This window comes from Drosophila yakuba, chromosome 3R, assembly GCF_016746365.2.
Source record: "Drosophila yakuba strain Tai18E2 chromosome 3R, Prin_Dyak_Tai18E2_2.1, whole genome shotgun sequence".
NCBI classification, from domain to species: domain Eukaryota; kingdom Metazoa; phylum Arthropoda; class Insecta; order Diptera; family Drosophilidae; genus Drosophila; species Drosophila yakuba.
In genome coordinates this window covers 13,888,762-13,907,930 of record NC_052530.2, presented here as the reverse complement: position 1 = coordinate 13,907,930, position 19,169 = coordinate 13,888,762, and the positions used below count along the sequence as shown (strand labels likewise).

General features: G+C 45.0%; 5 protein-coding genes across 14 annotated transcripts; all 5 read left to right on the top strand.

Annotated features, from left to right (window-relative positions):
• The first annotated feature begins 578 nt into the window (after positions 1–578).
• On the top strand, positions 579–9,348 carry LOC6536743 (transforming growth factor-beta-induced protein ig-h3). Of its 9 annotated transcripts, none has more exons than XM_015192438.2 (10): positions 579–659; positions 1,054–1,165; positions 1,825–1,896; positions 4,603–4,733; positions 5,435–5,576; positions 6,827–7,018; positions 7,094–7,379; positions 7,442–7,910; positions 7,979–8,661; positions 8,724–9,348. In XM_015192438.2, the coding sequence occupies exons 2-10, from the start codon at positions 1,095–1,097 to the stop codon at positions 9,207–9,209; spliced, it is 2,532 nt and encodes an 843-aa protein (XP_015047924.1). In that variant the 5' UTR covers positions 579–659; positions 1,054–1,094; the 3' UTR covers positions 9,210–9,348. The 9 variants fall into 9 exon arrangements, with proteins under 9 accessions (XP_015047924.1, XP_015047930.1, XP_015047926.1 ...); XM_015192435.2 differs by having other exon boundaries at positions 583–659; positions 1,032–1,165; positions 4,606–4,733; XM_015192437.2 differs by having other exon boundaries at positions 583–659; positions 1,032–1,165.
• A 373-nt stretch (positions 9,349–9,721) lies between these two features.
• Positions 9,722–11,172, top strand: LOC6536742 (L-galactose dehydrogenase). Its single transcript, XM_002097278.4, has 3 exons — positions 9,722–10,189; positions 10,245–10,783; positions 10,985–11,172. Exons 1-3 carry the CDS (start codon positions 9,761–9,763, stop codon positions 11,043–11,045), a joined length of 1,029 nt encoding a protein of 342 aa, XP_002097314.2. The 5' UTR covers positions 9,722–9,760; the 3' UTR covers positions 11,046–11,172.
• A 457-nt stretch (positions 11,173–11,629) lies between these two features.
• LOC6536741 (L-galactose dehydrogenase) lies at positions 11,630–13,482 on the top strand. The gene is made up of 4 exons (XM_002097277.4): positions 11,630–11,843; positions 12,038–12,479; positions 12,536–12,912; positions 13,375–13,482. The coding sequence occupies exons 1-4, from the start codon at positions 11,698–11,700 to the stop codon at positions 13,445–13,447; spliced, it is 1,038 nt and encodes a 345-aa protein (XP_002097313.1). The 5' UTR covers positions 11,630–11,697; the 3' UTR covers positions 13,448–13,482.
• Positions 13,483–14,878: 1,396 nt separating this feature from the next.
• Positions 14,879–16,997, top strand: LOC6536740. 2 transcript variants are annotated; one of them, XM_002097276.4, is made up of 4 exons: positions 14,883–15,095; positions 15,618–16,014; positions 16,463–16,755; positions 16,869–16,997. In XM_002097276.4, exons 1-3 carry the CDS (start codon positions 14,996–14,998, stop codon positions 16,659–16,661), a joined length of 696 nt encoding a protein of 231 aa, XP_002097312.1. In that variant the 5' UTR covers positions 14,883–14,995; the 3' UTR covers positions 16,662–16,755; positions 16,869–16,997. The 2 variants fall into 2 exon arrangements, with proteins under 2 accessions (XP_015047920.1, XP_002097312.1); XM_015192434.3 differs by lacking the exons at positions 16,463–16,755; positions 16,869–16,997 and adding an exon at positions 16,070–16,419 and having other exon boundaries at positions 14,879–15,095.
• A 299-nt stretch (positions 16,998–17,296) lies between these two features.
• On the top strand, positions 17,297–19,127 carry LOC6536739 (solute carrier family 35 member F6). The gene is made up of 4 exons (XM_002097275.4): positions 17,297–17,648; positions 17,727–17,874; positions 17,967–18,120; positions 18,182–19,127. Exons 1-4 carry the CDS (start codon positions 17,581–17,583, stop codon positions 18,955–18,957), a joined length of 1,146 nt encoding a protein of 381 aa, XP_002097311.1. The 5' UTR covers positions 17,297–17,580; the 3' UTR covers positions 18,958–19,127.
• Positions 19,128–19,169: the final 42 nt, after the last annotated feature.

Sequence of the window (19,169 nt, the reverse complement as noted above, 5' to 3'; positions counted from 1 at the left end):
AACAGACCAGAAGCCGCAGTGATTGATGGGTGTTAGAGGTTACGGGAATATCCGAAATTCCGAGTGCGCACTAGACCTGGCCAACAAATTTAGGTAGGACATGGCCAGAAACGCTCTAGGTGCAGTTTTACCTGCAAACTATTCTAGGAACTGTTATGAACCTATTACAGCTGTATTCATGTGAAAGTATTCGAAATAAACTAGAAATGAATAAGTTTATGAAAATGAATGCTTCTAAATTACATGTTTCAAATGATCTAGTGCAAAAGGTTCTATATTAATATTCAGATCCGTTAAGTTTTAGTTTTGAATCCCGAATGCTGCTATGATTAATTCGTTTCACTCACTTTTCCATGAAGTGTTAATAGTTGGCACTTTCACAATTTGTTCGATCCTCCTGCCACCCGCACTATTTGCATATATACATACATACCTATGTATATACCCATATATATACCAGATTTCAAAGCGTCCCCAAAAGTTCTCTCCGTTCTCCCAAAGCTCCCATGATCACTACATGCGGCAGAGGAATCGACTGCGACGGCGACTGCGGCAGAGCAGCTTATAAATACCAGATGCTCGACGTTCTTGGGCAGTTAGTTTTAAACTGCGACTTGAAGCGGCCACATCGTCGGAGCAAGCAACCTATAACCACTTTCGTGAGTGCCACAAGTGCCTGTTTTTGCGATTAGTAGCTAAAGCCAAAGGAGCCAGAGACATTTGATAATTGAGTGTGTGCCAATTTTTGTAAAACAAGACAATTGACAATAATTACACGGGAGTGACAGGCAGCACATGTCGTCTGTCCGTATATTCACAATTAATGCGTGAAGACAGTGGAAAATTTTCTTCTTCGACCGTCGCTCTCACTCCCAAAATCAGTCACCTACATACGCGAGTGCAGCGCTGCGTGGAAAACCTGTATTTCTTCGGTTTCCCAGCTGTTTTTCCATCCATCGCAGTGAAATTTCTCAAATCCAACCAGCCATTCAGGCAGCTTCAGCCATTCCCTTGATTACAGCAACTTTCAGCTTGTCTCGTTCATTTACTTAGCTCACAAACCGAGGCTCCAGATTAAGATTGTGATACCAAACATGCTACGGCTGTGGGCCTGCCTGCTCCTCCTGGGATCAATCCAGATCCAGGCGGTTCCATTCTACGGCGAGTGAGTATTAATCCAAACATTTTTTTCCTTATTTTCGTGCTGTGTAGCGTTCGTTTCATGCACATTTCACGTAGTTTGAGTGGTTTGAGTTGCTGGCTTAATGGTTAACATACATCGACATCTTCTGATAAGGCATGAACTAAGTGTTTGATGTTATCGGAACAAAATTGAGATGCCAGAAATGCCTGGGACCCACAAAAATTCAAACTATTCGAGCCCACCAAAATCGAAATACTTGTCTAATTTAACATATACAATTTCATAGAACCATTGGTACCAAATTTTACCTAACAAGTGGATCCGAAATATTTGAAAACCCTTTTCGGAACCATCTCAAAAACACTTCAAACCAGATACAAGATCAAACTGATGACTAACTAAATCCCTAAACTGATACGTTTGATACCATTAATAATGTTCATAACAATTTTAATGTAAGGCACGAGTTTAATACCAATAAATTTTAAAATCACGTTTTCAAAAAAATTGTTAAAGTGGTTGTTTACTGGTTTTTTACCAGTTAGGCTAATTGCCAAGCTAATTGCGAACAATAATCGTTAATATTAAGTGCTTAAGTCCCATAGAACTACCCCAAGTAGATTTTTCCCCAGCGCCCGACCTTTTGAACCTGTCCCAATAAATAAAATGTTGAATTCCAGTTCAAGTTCTGATGAGGTTGCCGAATTCGATGACTCTTCGGGTTCCTCACACGAGTCCTCAGATAAGTCCAGGTGAACTATGAGTAAACTGTTGAGTCCCCTCATTCCCCAGTAGATTTGCTCATTCACAACTACTTACCAAAGCAAACATACAGACGAGGTTTACATGTGAAACAACTTCAAAATGCTTTAACAGTTTTAATATTTTTTCACTCACGGATTCCGCCGGAGGGCCCAGTGACACCACATAAAAGTTGGCTAATACCGGGTTCAGTGCTTTTTATGACATTTTAAAGCCCACAGAGCACCAAGCACCAAGCCCTGTTTGTTCTTGGAGAAATTTTTCGCCCGCTAAACGAAACTGCAAATAAAGTTGACCGAAATGTTTATGGTAGCGAAGGCGCTGAAAGAGCGAAAAGTTCCCCCAGAAAGAAAGTCCAAAGCCCGGCGAGTATTGACCTCAATTGATAAACCTTAAACTGAAACTGTTGAGTCGCAGAGATTGTCTGCCAATAAATCCGCATCGAACCGGGTTGGTGTTCTTGCCGCAATTGGGAATGTACAAAGGCCACGACTTGAGTCTTCCATTTGTCTTATTTATTTTGTTTTTTTTTTGCGAAAGATACTGCATCGCAAGAGAACAATGTGCAACCAAAGTGGGGCAACACCGCGGGACTTGGGCAACCAACAGCACAACATCCATCCACATCTTCATCCTCCGATCTTCGCCGGTCGCTCCACACTTGGCTGACTTTGCCACCTTTGGGGTTCAATCCGCCGCAGGGCTGGCTCATCTTTGACACACAAATCTCGAACGGTTTTGGCCCTGAAAGCAATTGACATTTGACACGGCATAGTGTGGGAAGGGGTAATGCGCCGGCTAAAGAATGCCCCCGCCAACTCTATAATCTGCCCTCGAATTGGGTCACCCACAATTTGGTTTGTTTTTGTCGTATTTCCCCCTTTAACGCTCTCCAAATGTTTTTTATTCTGCCTGCCACGGCTGCGCTTTAATTAAATCAGGCAGCCATTTGGTTGGATCCATCTCTGCCCTCGCCGTAAACATTTCCCTGGAAATTTCTGTGGCCAATGACTTTCGCTCTGGCTTCAACCGGACAGAATTTAGTTTGCTTGCAAATTGTATTCGATTCACGGATTGGATATGCATTCTACAGATATTCAGCGTGGGCTGAAATACCTCGCTCCCAAAACAAACACTTCAAATATTCATTAATCTTTCACAAATTATCAAGTCATTGATTTACTGCTAAATGGATATATTTGAAATCTCATGAGTTGATTTTTTAAATCATTACATACAAAATTTCTCGTAAAATGTGACAAGATTATATGTTCCTAGGTTTAAAAATGCACTGGTTCCATTGTTAGATTTTTTTATTATTTCAAATTTATTCATGAATATATTTCTAAAATATTCCTTTCATTGAATAATCAACGTACAATAGTTAATATAATGGAAAACACAATAGTTTTTGACTTACTTTTAAGTAATTTAAAATTGTCATGATAACTTTGTAACGTATTTTATTAATGCGAATAATTTAAGCATTAATTTTTATTGAATATTATGGTGATTGATGGACATTCAATTGATTCAAGCTGCGTGGTTTCCCGTGAATCTGACAGGGTAGAAGTAGAAAAAAGGAACAAAATCATCTGGCAACTGGCCAAGCCTCTACATCGTAATGTCGGCTTAAATCGTCTGTATCACTATCAAAGCCACTCTGAGCCCTGCCGATCACGTCCCGCCTGGATGAGTCATCTTGGGCAGAGGCAGAACTCCAACCAGAAGTGAATCGGATACACAGAAGTACCTCAGAGTCAGCAGCCAACAAATTGTTTACGTTTCGCCTTTTCGGGCATTATTGTTTTATTGTTTATTACCAGCTAGTTTCGTTTTGTTTTTCTTTTATTTTTCATTTAGCTCTTATTATGAGCTTTTTTTAATTAGCTCCCGCGAAGCGAATTTTAATGAGCCGCAGCGAAGGAAAAAAGATTTGAAGTTGGCTAACGCGTATGTCTTCATAGAAAGTATCTGAGTCAGTTTCCAGATTTCGAATGCATTGGGAGACGCAGAAAAACTGAAACCGAAATCCGTTGACATAAATCTCAGTTGATGGATGACAAGTGCAGGAACATTCCCCAAGTTTTGTTCGCCTTTTTCAGCGATTGTTTCGGCACTTAAAAAGTTATTTTCATTTGATTCTAAATAGGAGTTCCACTGAGAGGGGCGCTTAGTATGCGGCACAGGTAAATGCTGCGCAAAAAACCTAAACAATGAGCACGATCAGCATATATACTACGTACAGATAGATACATGTATTTAGTTTTGTGGGGGTAGAGTTGAGCTTCTTTTTATGCGAGGGAACAATGAAGGCATATGAATTATTGGGTCCCGGTTCCGTTTCGATTCGTTCCGCTCAGCATTGGAATTTGCATGAAGGGAACTCACACACCAGCCAGCATTTACTGTATACACTAACCACACCACTCTACACCACCCTACACCACCAAACATCACCCACCATGCCCACTCCCACCCCCTATCCCATCGATCTGCAGCTTTATGCCACACTTAACCCACCCATTGCCGGCGCATCGCAACCTGTTCGCGCCCCTGCCCTTCGCACCACTCGCACCGCTCGAGCCCCACGATCCACTGCATGCCCAGGCGTCGCAGCGGATGGCGAGCGTCTGGAACGGACCCGCCCCGCTGGCCCCGCAGCTCCACTCATCTCACCTGTTGCCCCTATTCAGCAGCGGATTCGACACGGAGTTCGTGCCCCTGGAGCACCAACAGCAGCACCAGCAGCAGCCGCAGGGTCGCCAGGAGACGGCGGCCACCGTTCCCGCCCAAACTCCCAGCGGTGTGGAGCAGAAGCCATTCAGTAAGTGCGCCAATCTATTCTATATGTTTTATACTCACTTATACTTAGAAATTGGTTTGAAATAAATTGGAATGGAAGCGCGAAACTCTTCTAATTATTTATGTTGCAATTATTTCCTAGTCGAATTCGAATCAATCTGGAATTAAATCTGAAATTAAATCGAAACTTAAATCTAAAATTGAATCTAGGACGCGACTAATTCCACAAAACATAAACTACCCTGCAATAGCAAGAGGTAGCCAACCTTGATTAGCAATCAATTGCTTAATTATAGTGACAGTATGCCATTAAAAATGCACTTGCTAAATTAGTACTTTAAAGAATATTATGTGCAAGCATAAGCTCAAAGTAGTTATTGTTACTAATGTATATTCTAAATGTGTTAACAGGTAGCAATACTTTAGTTTGAAGTACAGCAATAAATTTTAGATGTATTTTTAATTAAAATGGTTACTAAAGTATATTCTAAATGTGTTAAAAAGGGAAATACTTTAGTTTAAAGCACAGCAATAATTTTTAGACGCAGTTTTAATTAAAATTGTCACTAAAGTATATTCTAAATGTGTTAAACAAAGGAAATACTTTAGTTTGAAGCAATAAATTTTGAGTGTAGTTTTAATTAAAATAGTTACTAAATATATATAAAATAGCACAGCAGTAAATTTGAAGTGTGGTTTTAATTGCGCTTCCTTACTTCGCAGATGTGGACACCATCACCACGGACGTGAATGCACCAAATCCGGCCATCTTCTTCCAGCAGTCGTTCCCCTTCTTTGGCAATGAGTTCTTCAACTCGTTCGGAGGCTTCGGCTTTGGAGCTGCCCAGGAGCCCTGGTGGAAGGGGTAAGTGGCATCGATCAAGGGCACTTGACTGAGACATGATTGCTGAAAAGTCCCCCAGTTATGGTCAGTAATTTGGCGTCTTTCCTAATCGCCGCACTCGAGTGATTCTGCGTCCAACTTCGCTGTTCTTGGCATTTGGCAATTAAGAGAGCACAATGTCAAGTTCATGCGGCCCATTAAATATATGATTGTACATACGGGGTATGGTGTCTTCCAAAGTAATCTGTAATTGTATAAACTTGGATGGGTTATCGCCATTATAGAGGCAATCGAGCATATCAATTAACTAGTAAATACCTACTTAAATAATTTTCCATCCAAGATTACCCGCAGCTGAGGCTGCTTAATATTTTTCCAGGGATCGATTGCTGCTTTTTGATTAATTGCCCAACCAGATGGGCACTGTATGAGTATATAGGGAAAAGTGAATGAATATATAGAGATATAGTGATGTAGTGACTATATTGGATAAGTGCACAACTACACGGTTTCTACAGCCGAGCTTGCACTTTTATAAATTGTGAAATCCACTTGTCGTCTTTTTTGCAGTGTGCGATGAACTCGTTGCTGCGGACATAGTGAAATGAAAGTCACAGATGTGGCAAATTGAAAAATTAGCTGCATTACAAACTACATATAAATGTATATTGTATGTATATACATATGCGACTGTGTATCTATGGTTCAGTGAGAAATTTCTAAAATCTACGCACACAATGAGTTCGCATTCAGAAACCAAAATGCGAGGAGTCTCATCGCTGCCATAATTGAATTGATGGACTGGCAAAGCTGTTAAGCCAACACACGAACGCTTTTACATAAAATTCAGTTTGTATAGTATAACTATGCTTTCTATGCCGACTCATTGTGCAAATCCATTGGGCAAACACTCGGTTAGCGAGTGCTGATCAACCAGCTAAGTTGGATTGGATTCAGAGTTGCGGGTATATAGCAATTTGGGTTTGAATCAGAATTATACTGTAGGCTGTACGATATAGTGCATTGACATTTCGATTTGCACGTCTGATATATGAGCAACTCATTAGCAGATAATTTGTAGGTTTGGCTAAAACTTGTCTAAAGGAATTTGTAGAACACCTAACAGGAGAATGATAATGGCTTAAATATAGCAAATGATTATTAGTAACAAGTTATAAGCACAATATAGTGATCCCATTTACCTCGTCGAACGATTACTTCATCACATATATCACATAGTTAACCAACAACCAATTTTTCGCTCCATTCAGCCCCAATGTGTGCACCGAAAAGGAGGAAGACGAGACCGTGGCCAGCGAAACGGAGGCTGAAGAAACCGTGGACACCTTTGGCCAGGAACGTGATGGCGTTACCAACGTGGTGCGATCCCCACTCTTTGGCCAGTTCCAATTCAGCGTGAACTCCTGCGCGGAGAAGCCCAACAAGCACGTCTGCACCAAGATGTAAGCAGATTACCCCAGGATTACACAATACGAGTATATAGTAATCCAATTGATTGAACACTTTATCCCCCCCAGCGTGAATCAAAATGGCAAGAAGAAAACGCTGACGATGACCCGCCAGTGCTGCTATGGCTATGGACGCCCCAGGAACGCCGACTTCACGACGCCCTGCGAGAAGATCGACATCAAGGACGTGGAGGCCACGGCCAGTGACATGGGTGCCAAGCAGTTCCTGGAGAGCGCTCGCACCGCCGGCGAGCTGGCCGATATGCTTGGCGCAGGCAGTGGCAAGAAGGTGACCCTCTTCGTGCCCAACGACGCCGCCTTCATGGAGTACCGTGGTCACCATCAGCAGGAGAATGTGAGCATGCCTTTGGTTACTGAGAGTAATCTAAATAAAAGAGACTTCTTTACAAAACGCAGAATGTTGAAGATGCCAAGGCCGAGGCTTCAAAGCCATCCATCTACAAGCTGCACGCTGTGCTCGGCGAGGTTCAGCTGGAGGACGTGCCCAATGAGAAGCTTCTGCAGACGGAGCTGCCTGACCAGAAGATCCGCATCAACAGCTACCAGCTGCCGGCGGCTTTGGGCTTGGAACCCTACCGCTTTGCCGCCAACTGTGTGCCCATCGAGAAGCACGACAAGCTCTCGGAGCAGGCCCTTGTCCACACTCTGGGTGGAGTGCTGAAGCCGCTGACCAAGAACCTTATGGACATCATCAGGGAGCGTGCGGATATGTCCATTATGCGCACTGTCCTGGAGAAGACCAACCTGAGCGCCATGCTGGAGGATGACAAGCCGGTGACCATCTTTGTGCCCACCGACGCCGCCTTCGACAAGCTGGAACCTCATCTGCGTCGTGCTCTCAAGGAGGGTCGTGGTTGTGCCTCAAGTGAGTTGGCCTGGAAACGTACCCACAACCAGTTGACTAATCCAATATGATTTCCATTCATTCTGCAGACATCCTGAAGAACCACTTGCTGGACCTCACCTTCTGCTCGCTGGCCACTGTTCCCGGAGCCAAGACGACCGCCTACAATCTGCTGGGAGAACCCCTGCTCCTCAACCGCACCCAACGCGCTGCGAATCAGACTGGGCCGAATCCCATCTACATCAATAACTTGGCCCAAATCATTGAAGCCGATATCATGGGCACCAATGGTGTCCTGCACGTGATCGACACCATCCTGCCCACCGAGTCGGCTCTGCCCATGACCTCGTTGATGTCGCAAAAGAACCTGACCATCTTCCAGCGATTGCTGGAGGCCTCTGGCTACGATGATCAGTTCGACGATCTGGACAACGTGACCATCTTTGCGCCAACCGACAAGGCTCTGCAGAGCACGGAGTGGGCTCGCATGCTCAAGGAACAGCCGGAACTGCTGAATCACAACTTGGATCTGCTCGAGTTCCTTAACTACCATGTGGTCAAGCCCATGATCAAGACTTGTGACCTGTCGGAAAAATCCCTGCCCACGGTTGCTGGATCCAGTGTGCGTCTGAATCTCTACTCCACACATGCCCTCTTCTCGGACGTGATGAACCGGGCAACGGTCAACTGCGCCCGCCTGGTGCACTTCGATGATGAGAGCTGCGGATCCGTCCTCCACCAGGTGGATCGTGCCTTGGCACCACCCAAGAATGTGAGTTCCTAGTGGTATTCATGGAATATATTGCTCAATTTTGTTTGTAAATTTTCCCGCAGAACATGCTTAAGCTGCTGGAGGCTAATCCCAACTACAGCAAGTTCCTGGAGCTGGTTCGCAAGGCTAATCTCACCCAGCTGCTGTCCAACGACTCAAGGAGTCTCACCCTGCTGGTGCCCAAGAACGATGTCTTCGAGGAGCTGAACGAGTCCGGTGAGGGCTCAAAGCCCGCCGATCCCCTGGCCTTGGTCAAGACCCATATCGTTGAGGATGTTGTCTGCTGTGCCGGCATCATCCCAACCAACTGGCCATTTGTCCGCTCCATTGAGTCCATCTCTGGCCAGCATCTGCGCATCACCCGCGATCGCCGTCCCAAGATCGAGAACGCCGGCGTCACCAAGTGCGATGTCGTGGCCACCAATGGCATTCTCCACGAGATCAACGACATCATCGTGCCACGCCCACAGCGCCAGCAGCAGCGACCCCAGCTGATCCCGCCCGGAGCTGGCTATCAGCCACAGGGCGACTTCGATGTCTTCTTCTGAGCGCTGCTCGTCCCCATCTCATGCATATTGATATATAAAGCAGATATTTATATTTACTCTTACGATTTGTCAATTGATTGGAAGCCACAAAAAGCTCAGAATCTTCGCTGATAAATAAAATAAATAGTATTAAAACAAACATGAACTGTTTACTGTTGGTATCAAAAAGTATAATATTATCTTTTGTAGTTGCTGTAAACCTGTAGTGAAAATGCGTTTTCTCTTTTAAAAAAAAGGGGGTTTGTATATACTATTATGATTTTTAAATCACTCTTTCAGAGAGCTACATTAATAATGCGAGATAATTTATTAACACATACATATATATATGCATAAAGAACTAAGAGCGTGAATTCTCTTCCACAGCTTTTCACGAAGAGAAGCTTGCTAAGGGAGGCAAATCCATTTCGAATATCACTCATACATAGTGAGAAATAACTTTTACCCCCACAGTTCTTATCTGTGGCTAAAAACCCGGACCTCGGATCATATAAAAGTGCACTTTTTCAAGGCGTTCCTTTCATTGGAGCTTGTTAATTGAACGGAATAGGATGTCGGGATCGCTGCCAGCTACGTTCGTCAAGGGCTTCCACGATGAGGAGCAGGTGCGTCGCATGGAGTACCGCCAACTGGGATCCACTGGCCTGCGAGTGTCCAAAATAGCTCTAGGTGGTGCCACCCTCTCCAAGCTCTTCTCCGATGACTTTGATCGGGAGGAGGGCATCCGCACAGTGCAGGAGGCCATTAGATCCGGCATCAACTACATAGACACCGCCCCCTTCTATGGCCAAGGCAAATCGGAGGAGCTGCTCGGCCAGGCGCTGAAGGATGTGCCCCGGGAGGCCTATTACATAGCCACTAAGGTGGCACGCTACGAGTTGGATCCCAAGAAGATGTTCGACTATACGGCTGCCAAAGCTCGGGAGAGTGTGAGGCGGAGTCTGGAGCTCCTCCAGTTGGACAGGCTGGACGTACTGCAGGTGGGATTGGTAGATTCGCCTATAGGCTGACGAACTAATGTGATCCTATTGACAGGTTCATGACGTGGACGCCGCACCCAGTCTGGACATGGTGCTGAACGAGACCATACCCGTCCTCGAAGAGTACGTCCAGGCGGGAAAGGCTCGATTCATCGGCATCACCGCCTACGATGTGGACGTGCTGAAGGAGTGCGCCGAGCGGGGCAAAGGGCGCATCCAGGTGGTGCTTAACTACGCCCGCTACACCCTGTTGGACAACACTCTGCTGCGCCACATGAAGGCCTTCCGGGAGCTGGGCGTGGGCGTTGTCTGTGCGGCCGCCCACTCGCTGGGACTCCTGAGCAACGCTGGCCCCCAGTCCTGGCATCCCGGTAGTCCGGAACTCCTGGCCGTGGGCAAACGGGGAGCGGAAATCTGCCAGCAGAGGAACGTGGAGCTGGGAAAGCTGGCCATGTACTATACCATGCAACTGGATGACGCGGCCACCTTCCTCATCGGCATCCCCAACCGAAAGCTGCTGCGGATCAACTTGGACGCGGTCGTCGACGGACTTACTCCCCACGAACAGGAAGTGCTGCAGTATCTGCGCGAAAAGTAAGTTGGCCAACAACTGGTTGCGCCGATCGGGGAACTGGGCAAGTCGGATTTGGTGCTAGCAATTGCATCACGGGCACGAACTTGGCCTCGGCCTGGCCAAACTGGTTGCTGGTCACTCGATCCAGTGCAGACTGTTCCAGTCCAATCTCCACTCCAATCGCCACAATACACTGGTTTCCTTTTCTGTCTTCGTTTCAGCGTCTTTACCAAGTCCTACAGCTGGGGCTCCACTTTGTCCACGGTTAACATGTTCAAGTGAGCGAACTTGAGCTCCAACAGCGGGAAAATCTTTGGAAATGCAGGAAGAACGGATTTTAAATGAACTTTAAATTATAATATTCACTGAAATAAAATGTTATCTGTAACAAGTACATTTTCAAACGAAACCCTAAAGTTGACTTAAGGAAAGCTTTATGCAAATGTTTTATTAAGTTATTCCAAGATAAGACTAATTATTAAGGCGAGGCACAGATCAGATTTCACATTACAGAATGCAGGAGAAGTGTTTGTTTTTTCAATTGTTGTAGATTTGTTTTTACAAACAAACAGCGGATTGATTTAGTTTGTTGTGTTTTTTTGCTGAGAGAAGAAAGCTCTTACCGATTACCGCATGTTGCAAAACAGAATTATTCTGGAGAATCTCTTTGTTGAAAACTGTTTTCCCTTAAAAGAAATGCAATTCCTCTCTTGACTTCAACCCGAGAAGAGAAAACTTTAAAAGGTTTGTTCAATCAATTGAAAACCGCTTCCAATGCAGAACGTACATGGGCACTCACTTCGACTCGCTCTTTGATAAGAGGCAACCTGTGATGTTCAGAATATAAGCTAAAGATATGAAGTTAAACCGCCAGTACTTCTCTGACTGCCGATCGAATTTCAACAGACAGCGCAATATATTTGGATTATCGAAAATGTCTCGAACTTTGCCGGCTACCTACGTGAAGGGATTCCACGACGAGGCGAAGGTGCGCCGGATGGAATATCGCAATCTCGGAAAGACCGGCCTGCAGATCTCGACAGTCTCTTTCGGAGGCGGCGCCCTCTGCGCGAACTACGGGTAAGAGAACTATGGCAAAAGTAATTGGCACAAATTCAATTACTCTCGTACACAGAACGTAAATCTTTTGGCTTTTATTAAGAACCAAATTATTAGTACTTTATAGAAAGTTTACAGAGTTTTGCTGAAAATACTAATTTTTACTTTAAAGTTACATTTATCTTTAATTTCACATATTCCCTTTTCCCTTTTAGCTTCGATTTGGAGGAGGGTATTGAGACGGTGCACGAGGCCCTGAAATCAGGCATCAACTACATCGACACTGCTCCGTGGTACGGACAGGGTCGCTCCGAGGAGGTCCTTGGACAGGCGCTGAAGGATGTGCCGAGGGAATCCTACTACATCGCCACGAAAGTGGCTCGCTATGAACTGGACTACGAGAACATGTTCGACTTCAGTGCCAAGAAGACGCGCGAGAGCGTGGAGAAGAGTTTGAAGCTCCTGGGCCTGGACTACGTTGATGTCATCCAGATTCACGACATCGAGTTCGCCAAAGATCTGGACATTGTGATCAACGAGACACTGCCCACGTTGGAGCAGCTGGTCAAGGAGGGCAAGGCCAGGTTCATTGGAGTGTCCGCCTACCCGATTTCCGTGCTCAAGGAGTTCCTAACCCGTACAGCTGGAAGACTCGATGTGAGTTCATGGCATACACTGAGAACATTACATTTTACTTTTATATCACCTGCCAGACGGTCCTCACCTATGCCAGATACACTTTGGCCGATGAAACGCTCCTGGAGTACCTGGAGTTCTTCAAGTCCCAGAACCTGGGTGTCATCTGTGCCGCCGCCCATGCCCTCGGACTGCTGACCAATGCCGGACCCCAGCCATGGCATCCGGCCAGCGATGAGCAGAAGGCCATTGCCCGGAAGGCATCGGAGGTGTGCAAGGAACGCGGCGTGGAGCTGGGAAAGCTGGCCATGTACTACACGATGAGCGGTCTGCCCGAGGTGAGCACCTTCCTCACGGGCATGCAGACGCGCCAGTTGCTGCGAATCAACCTGGATGCCTTCGAAGTGGGCCTCAGCGATAAGGAGCAGGAAGTGCTGCGGTACCTGAAACAAAAGTGAGTGTCCGACTCGGAAGTTGGCCAAAAGCGGCACAGCGAAAATTGTGCAACTCGGATACAATGTTACCATTACATCACATCCCACTTCCCACTTCCCTGCCTGCCATCGTGGGCAGGGGGTCCACTGCTCGGTTAGTTGTCCATACACGGCCGTGTGTGTGAGTGTGTGTGTGTGTGTGCATGATCATTGTCAATCTTGGCCATCGGTGCAGTAGGCACCAGACAACCTCTTCCCCGCTCCCCACTCCCCGGCAATTACTGACCACTTCCCCAAGTGCGCGGTATCTGCGACTCCCGCCGACTGGAGGTTCAACTTGTTGGGTCTCTCCACTGCGGCGTTTCGTGCTCCACAAGCATTATCCACACACATCAGCGATGCTTTTACTCCTTTTGCTTTGGCCAATTGCACTACCCTCGCTATGCAGGCATTATGTAAATTTGATATTTTCCTATTTTCAGTGTTTTGACCAAGCCTTTCCACTGGGAGGGCAACGAACTGCAGCTGTATTGGGCAGGCCTGAAGAAGAAATAATCCTGAATGATAAATATGCGGTTATGAACGGGAAATGATTTGTGTTTTCTTTGGGTGACCTTTTAAGTGCCTTTACAGTGACCTAGAAATGAACTTCAGATGGTTTGGGATGGAAAAATCAATTCAATTGCAAACAAAAGTTGATAAGCGTTTAATCAGGGAGTGATAATTCTCACAGATAGCATTTAACAATAAGTAATTGTCGATAAGAGCTAAGCTCTTCAGCCAAAATCACATATATTTGACATAATTTATAGCGAAGGTAAGTCCCCCGCAAGCTTTATGATGTCAAATAATACAAAAGCTCGGTTTATTTGCTTAAATATGATCAAAATTAATTATACTAGCTCGTTAATCTGAACAAATGCAGCAATCCTCTCCAAAATCCACAGCTTTGAAAACCAGCAATCACAAGGAGGCATAACAACTTAATCATCTGCAGCAGAGCTTCCACAAATCTCCCGAAGTAAATGCATTTTGGCCAATATTGAACCACGCCACTTCCACCTTTCGCTGGATTGGCATGGCCAAGCCGAATCGTTAACTAATTACACTTTAATTAACGCAATCAACGAAAAACAAAGACGTATGTAAGCAACAACAAAGGCAGGTGGCAAACTAGCGAGGAAAATAAAAACCAACCTCAAGATGAAAACCGCTGCTCAAATGATTAAATTCGTTGCATGAAGGAGAACCAAAGTCGCAAAAAACGGGGAAGTTTAATAACATTTTGAATAATGAACGGCAACCAAAAAATCGCTTGAATGCAGCGCTAAAAATGCGAAACGAATGCACCGCAGCAGAAATCCACATGCCACACGCGAAAAGCGGAAATGTCTTTGGAGCGATGCCGCATTTTGTTTTCCTTAAACTGCCGCTTTAAATAAATATTGATACCCTGGAAGAGGGTGTTTTGTGTCGCTTTAAAGCTAAGTTACCCATAGGTATAGTTCAAAAACCTCTCAAATTACTTTTTTATTATTATATACAAGTATTCAAAGTTCTTTAAAACAAACAATTCCAAGCTTCACTTTTGCTATCTATTTAAGCCTAATTCTACCGTTAGAACATTTCAAAGCTCTCTGAAAGAGAAATTTTCGAATAGAAATCTGAACTTATTTATAGCTGTATTTTGTCAAATCGCTTGTGATGTAGAATTTTCCAATTATTACTTATAGAACATTTTGATGGGTATTCAGTCTGTCTTCCTTGTGGATTCATTTCGGTTTTCCAATCGGCGCTGCCAATAAATTTTCGCCTTATCAAAAGCGCAGTGCAATCAACTGTTTTCATGCTCTGCTATTGACCAAATTCTCACCGACTCTCTGTGGAAGCGTCTCTTTCTCTCTTAAGTCGAGTCTGCATTCCAGTTTTTTTTCTCGTTTGCGGTGAGCCGAGCTTTTGAGTCGCGCTTATATGCGCTGCGCAGGCGCAATTGCTTCGTCAGTTCGAATCTTGGATTGCAGCTGTGAAGACATCTTCGAGAGTCAGGAAACTTCGCGATAGCTTTACATCGTTTTGTGTTAAATAATAATAAAGTGCAATACTATGTCGGGATTAATGAATGGCTTTCTGCTTTTGTTCGCCTGCAATTTGCTGTCGGCGGTGCACGTCTCTGCCAATAAGCAGCAGAAAAATCAAAACCAAGGTAAGATCGTCGACTTGGGTCAACAAAAGAACAACTCGACTGAATCATCCAGGTTGGGCGGAGAAATTCTTTCGCTGCGCGCTGTTCTAGCCAGACCAAAATAAGCCGAAACCGGTTATCAACAATGCCGCCTGTCTGAGAGATGAGTGAACTTCAACGGTTCGGTGGATAAGTTGCCTAGAAACGGTAGGCTCAGGTGGTTCTAACGGTTACTTCCGAGAGGAAAGCACTTGAAAGTGGCTTAGAAAAGAAATGGAGAGTTATAGTTTCAAAAACTGAAAGAAAGTGTAAAAAACTCTAAAATAATACAAGAGGTTATTTTTGTAGCTCTTAAGTATTAAATTTTATTTTTTTTTTTATTTACTTCTTTTACGAATAGAAAAGAAAATTGTTTTAGTTGCAAAGTCGGATTGGCATGCGTTTAGGAGAAAAGTAAAAAAGATATTTGAAGTTAAAAGCATAAAAATGTCTTACATAAACAACCTTTAATGTCACCCATGAAATTACTTCGCCCTTTTGCAGAAATCTGGGAACAAGACCTTTCCGACACCTTTAAAATCGAGGGCAGCGACCAGGGCATCCAAAAGGTGAACCTCAAGTGCGGAGCGGACTCCATGAACGTGGTGCTGGAGACGGAAAAGCCCTTCACGGGCGTCATGTACACTCGTGGAAGCTTCTACAAGCAGTCTGCGCCGTGCTTCATGAAGCCCACTTCCAGCCAGGGATCCCGCACCATGGAGATGAACTTCCAGCTGGACCAGTGCCAAACGATCCGCGATGGTGACCTCTACACCAACATCGTGGTGATCCAGAACGATCCCGAGCTGATCACACCCGGAGATTCGGCCTTCTCGCTGGAGTGCGACTTCCGGCAACCTCGCAGCCTGGACGTGGAGGCCAGCATGCAGGCCAGGGACAGGTAAGGTGGCGGATCTGAGTCTGAAGCTCTGATTACGATCTCTGATCTGCATTAGAAACCCACAAAAATTGCGCGGAGCACGCGGTGGAGCCCGCCAGCGCCAATAGATCTTTTCAGCCACTCTAGATCTTTCCTCTTCGACTACAATCACCTCCAAAAGCTGTACATAAGGTACAAGAGAGATGCCCCTTTTTTTACTACATCCCCAAAAAACTAATACCGGCCAAGTAGCGCTATACTAACTATACACATTACTGGCACACAATCAGTTTTGGGTTAGATTAAATGCCCAGAACCACACATCTATTTGAGTACAATGTACCTCATCCTTTACCTCAGTGATTTTTAGAAGCTTAACTGTTTTGTTTCCAAGGATTTAGGGCTCTTGTTTTAAGCTCAGCCTTCGATCACACTACCAGTACAATACCCACATACATGCATTCCACAGAGTGGCCACTGGCTCCAAAATCACACTCACAAGTCCTGATCCCGCGGCACCCACGGAACACCTACACAACTCGGTGGTTAGCAACAGCGACTCGGTCGCATACATACCAAAGTTCAGCCGACCAAACAGAACCATACACCTGGGCTCCGTGGAGGAGGTGACGCTGCCATCGTCCTCCCAGGCGCGAGATGAGCTCTAGGAACACCTACACTGCACGAAACGATACTAATGTAGAAAACCAGATACTCAGAGACATTAGCACAACACTTATAAAAAAAAACCACAGCGTACAGGTGAGACGACAGGACACGCTTTTGTTTGCCAACTGTGTTTTTGCTTGCTTATGTTTGTTAAATATATAATTATTTCGATTGTGTGCTATACAAAACTATTGAATTATTTACAGGAAACTAGCACAGAATGCGACGCAAGCGCCAATGGGAGCAAATTGATGGCAACTGTGCGGCAAATGCACTAACACCACTTCATGTATTTTCATTTAAATGGTTTTTCATATCCTGTGATATTTTTTAAGTTTGTGTTTAATAAAAACTTGGTAAAAATAATTGCAAACAGTTTGTTTTTTTATCTAATAATCAAATTATAGAATTTGTAAAGATTTTTTAAATATTGATATCTCAGAAATCTTGTAAGATGGTTAATACAATATTCTCCATATCTCACTACCCCAAAATCCGATTTAAATTCAAAAAGCCCGCCTTTTTTAAAAATTCACCAGTTGCTTTGTAGTATGACCATTTTACTTGCCGACCGTTCTGTACATTTTGCGTAGTAATTGAGCTTTCCTGTGGGGTCACACTGGTGGCGATAGAAGAAAATAAACAAAAGTCCCGTTAAAACAAGCTAATTCGCAGTACTTGCAAAAATAAATTACTAGTTACTTTGTTTTTTGACCTTGAAAACGGTAGAGTTGCTGGTTTATGGTCACAACCACTTAAGTAGATTATATAGGCCTGTGGAAGGGCAGTCAGTTAACCGTCTGGCCGCACTTTTTTGCACTTATCACTGCGCAGTCACAATTGCGAATTGCACAAAGAACGTCAATATTTATAAATCGAATTAACGCTGCACCCAAAAAGTGAATCCTCCGCCGACGAATGGATCATCGGGTTTTTCTGTCGCTGATCTTTGTGCTCAGCGGCACCTTCAACGTTCTGGTGGTGAAGTGAGTAGCGAAATATCGCTTAATAATAGTAAGTAATGGATCTAACTAAATGTGCACTCGCTGCTGTGCGAATTGCAGGTGGGCCAATCAACAACAGGTAATCGGCAGCGATGGCAAACTCCATGGATTCCAGCACCCTGTGGTGTTCACACTGCTCATGTTCCTGGGCGAGTTCTTGTGCTTTGTGGTCTTTAAGGTGATCCGCCTGATCTCCAGTCGTCGTGGAGTAAGTTCTTATGCCGGTTCCAATGTTGGATCGTGACCGGCGAAACTTTCGCGATTTTGGAAGTTCAATTGTAATCGTCTGGCAATCCGCAGGTCATATCCGATCTGGATAGCATCTTGTCGCAGGACAGCAGTGAGTTCCGCCCTGTGAGCATGCTACTGCCCACCTTGCTGGATGCAATAGCCTCCATTTTGCTGTTCACCGGACTTTACTTGACTTATGCCACCAGCTTTCAGATGATAAGGGGTACTTCTATCAGCGAGTGGCCCTGCTTATCTATACTTACGTTGCCCCATCTCTCCCGCAGGTGCCGCTCTGATCTTTGTGGGCATCTTCAGCACCATGTTTCTGAACCACACGCTGACCGGGCGGCATTGGCTGGCCATCTTTACGATTTCCTGCGGCCTGCTGGACATTATCAGTCTGGACGTCCAGCGCGTTGAGTACGACGTGGTCACGTTGCCGTACACGGACAAAAAACCCATTCTGACCGGCGACTTACTCATCATCATTGCTGAGATTCTGCACGGACTGCAGTATGTTTACGAGGAGAAACAGCTCAAAACCTCGAATGTTGCCCCACTGCAAGCTGCCGGCTGGCAGGGAATCTTCGGCTTGGGCATCACCTCGCTGCTGGCCATTTGTATGAACTTCCTGCCGAGCATAGATCCATTTAACCACAGTTCGCGTGCAGTTTTCGACGATTGGGGTGATCTCTTTGCGGCTTTGCAAGGGAATATTTCGTTGATAATGGTTCTGATTGCCTTCACTATCTCATGTGCCATGTACAACTTCATTGGGCTCTTCATTGCGATGTACTCGTCCAGTGCCAACCGACTTCTGGCCGATGGTCTACGCGTATACTTCATCTGGGTGTTTGTGATTGTCATGGAGTGGGAGTACATGAATCTGGTCACGATCATGGGCTTCATCATCCTGCAAATGGGTATCATTCTATATCGACAGGCCCTGTTCCTCGACTGGTATCGAGCTGCTGTGGCCCGCTGGTATCGCGCTCGCTACGTGGATTTGGGTTCTGAGAATGCAGCTGTTCCGAACAGCCGGCCAGCGGATGTGATCTAAGGCAACTGAGGAATAGCTGAAGTGAAAGGATTGTGATGAGAGAGATGGGCTGCAAATCAACCCTGGGCTGATTCTTGAAAATTACTTATCGATTATATGTATAGATGCAATAAGAAAATACACACAATAAATGTTAATTGAGCTCCTAGAAGGCAACTCATTTTGTTAAATTCAAATTAGTGATCCTTGTAAAAACCGAAATGTTGCTATGG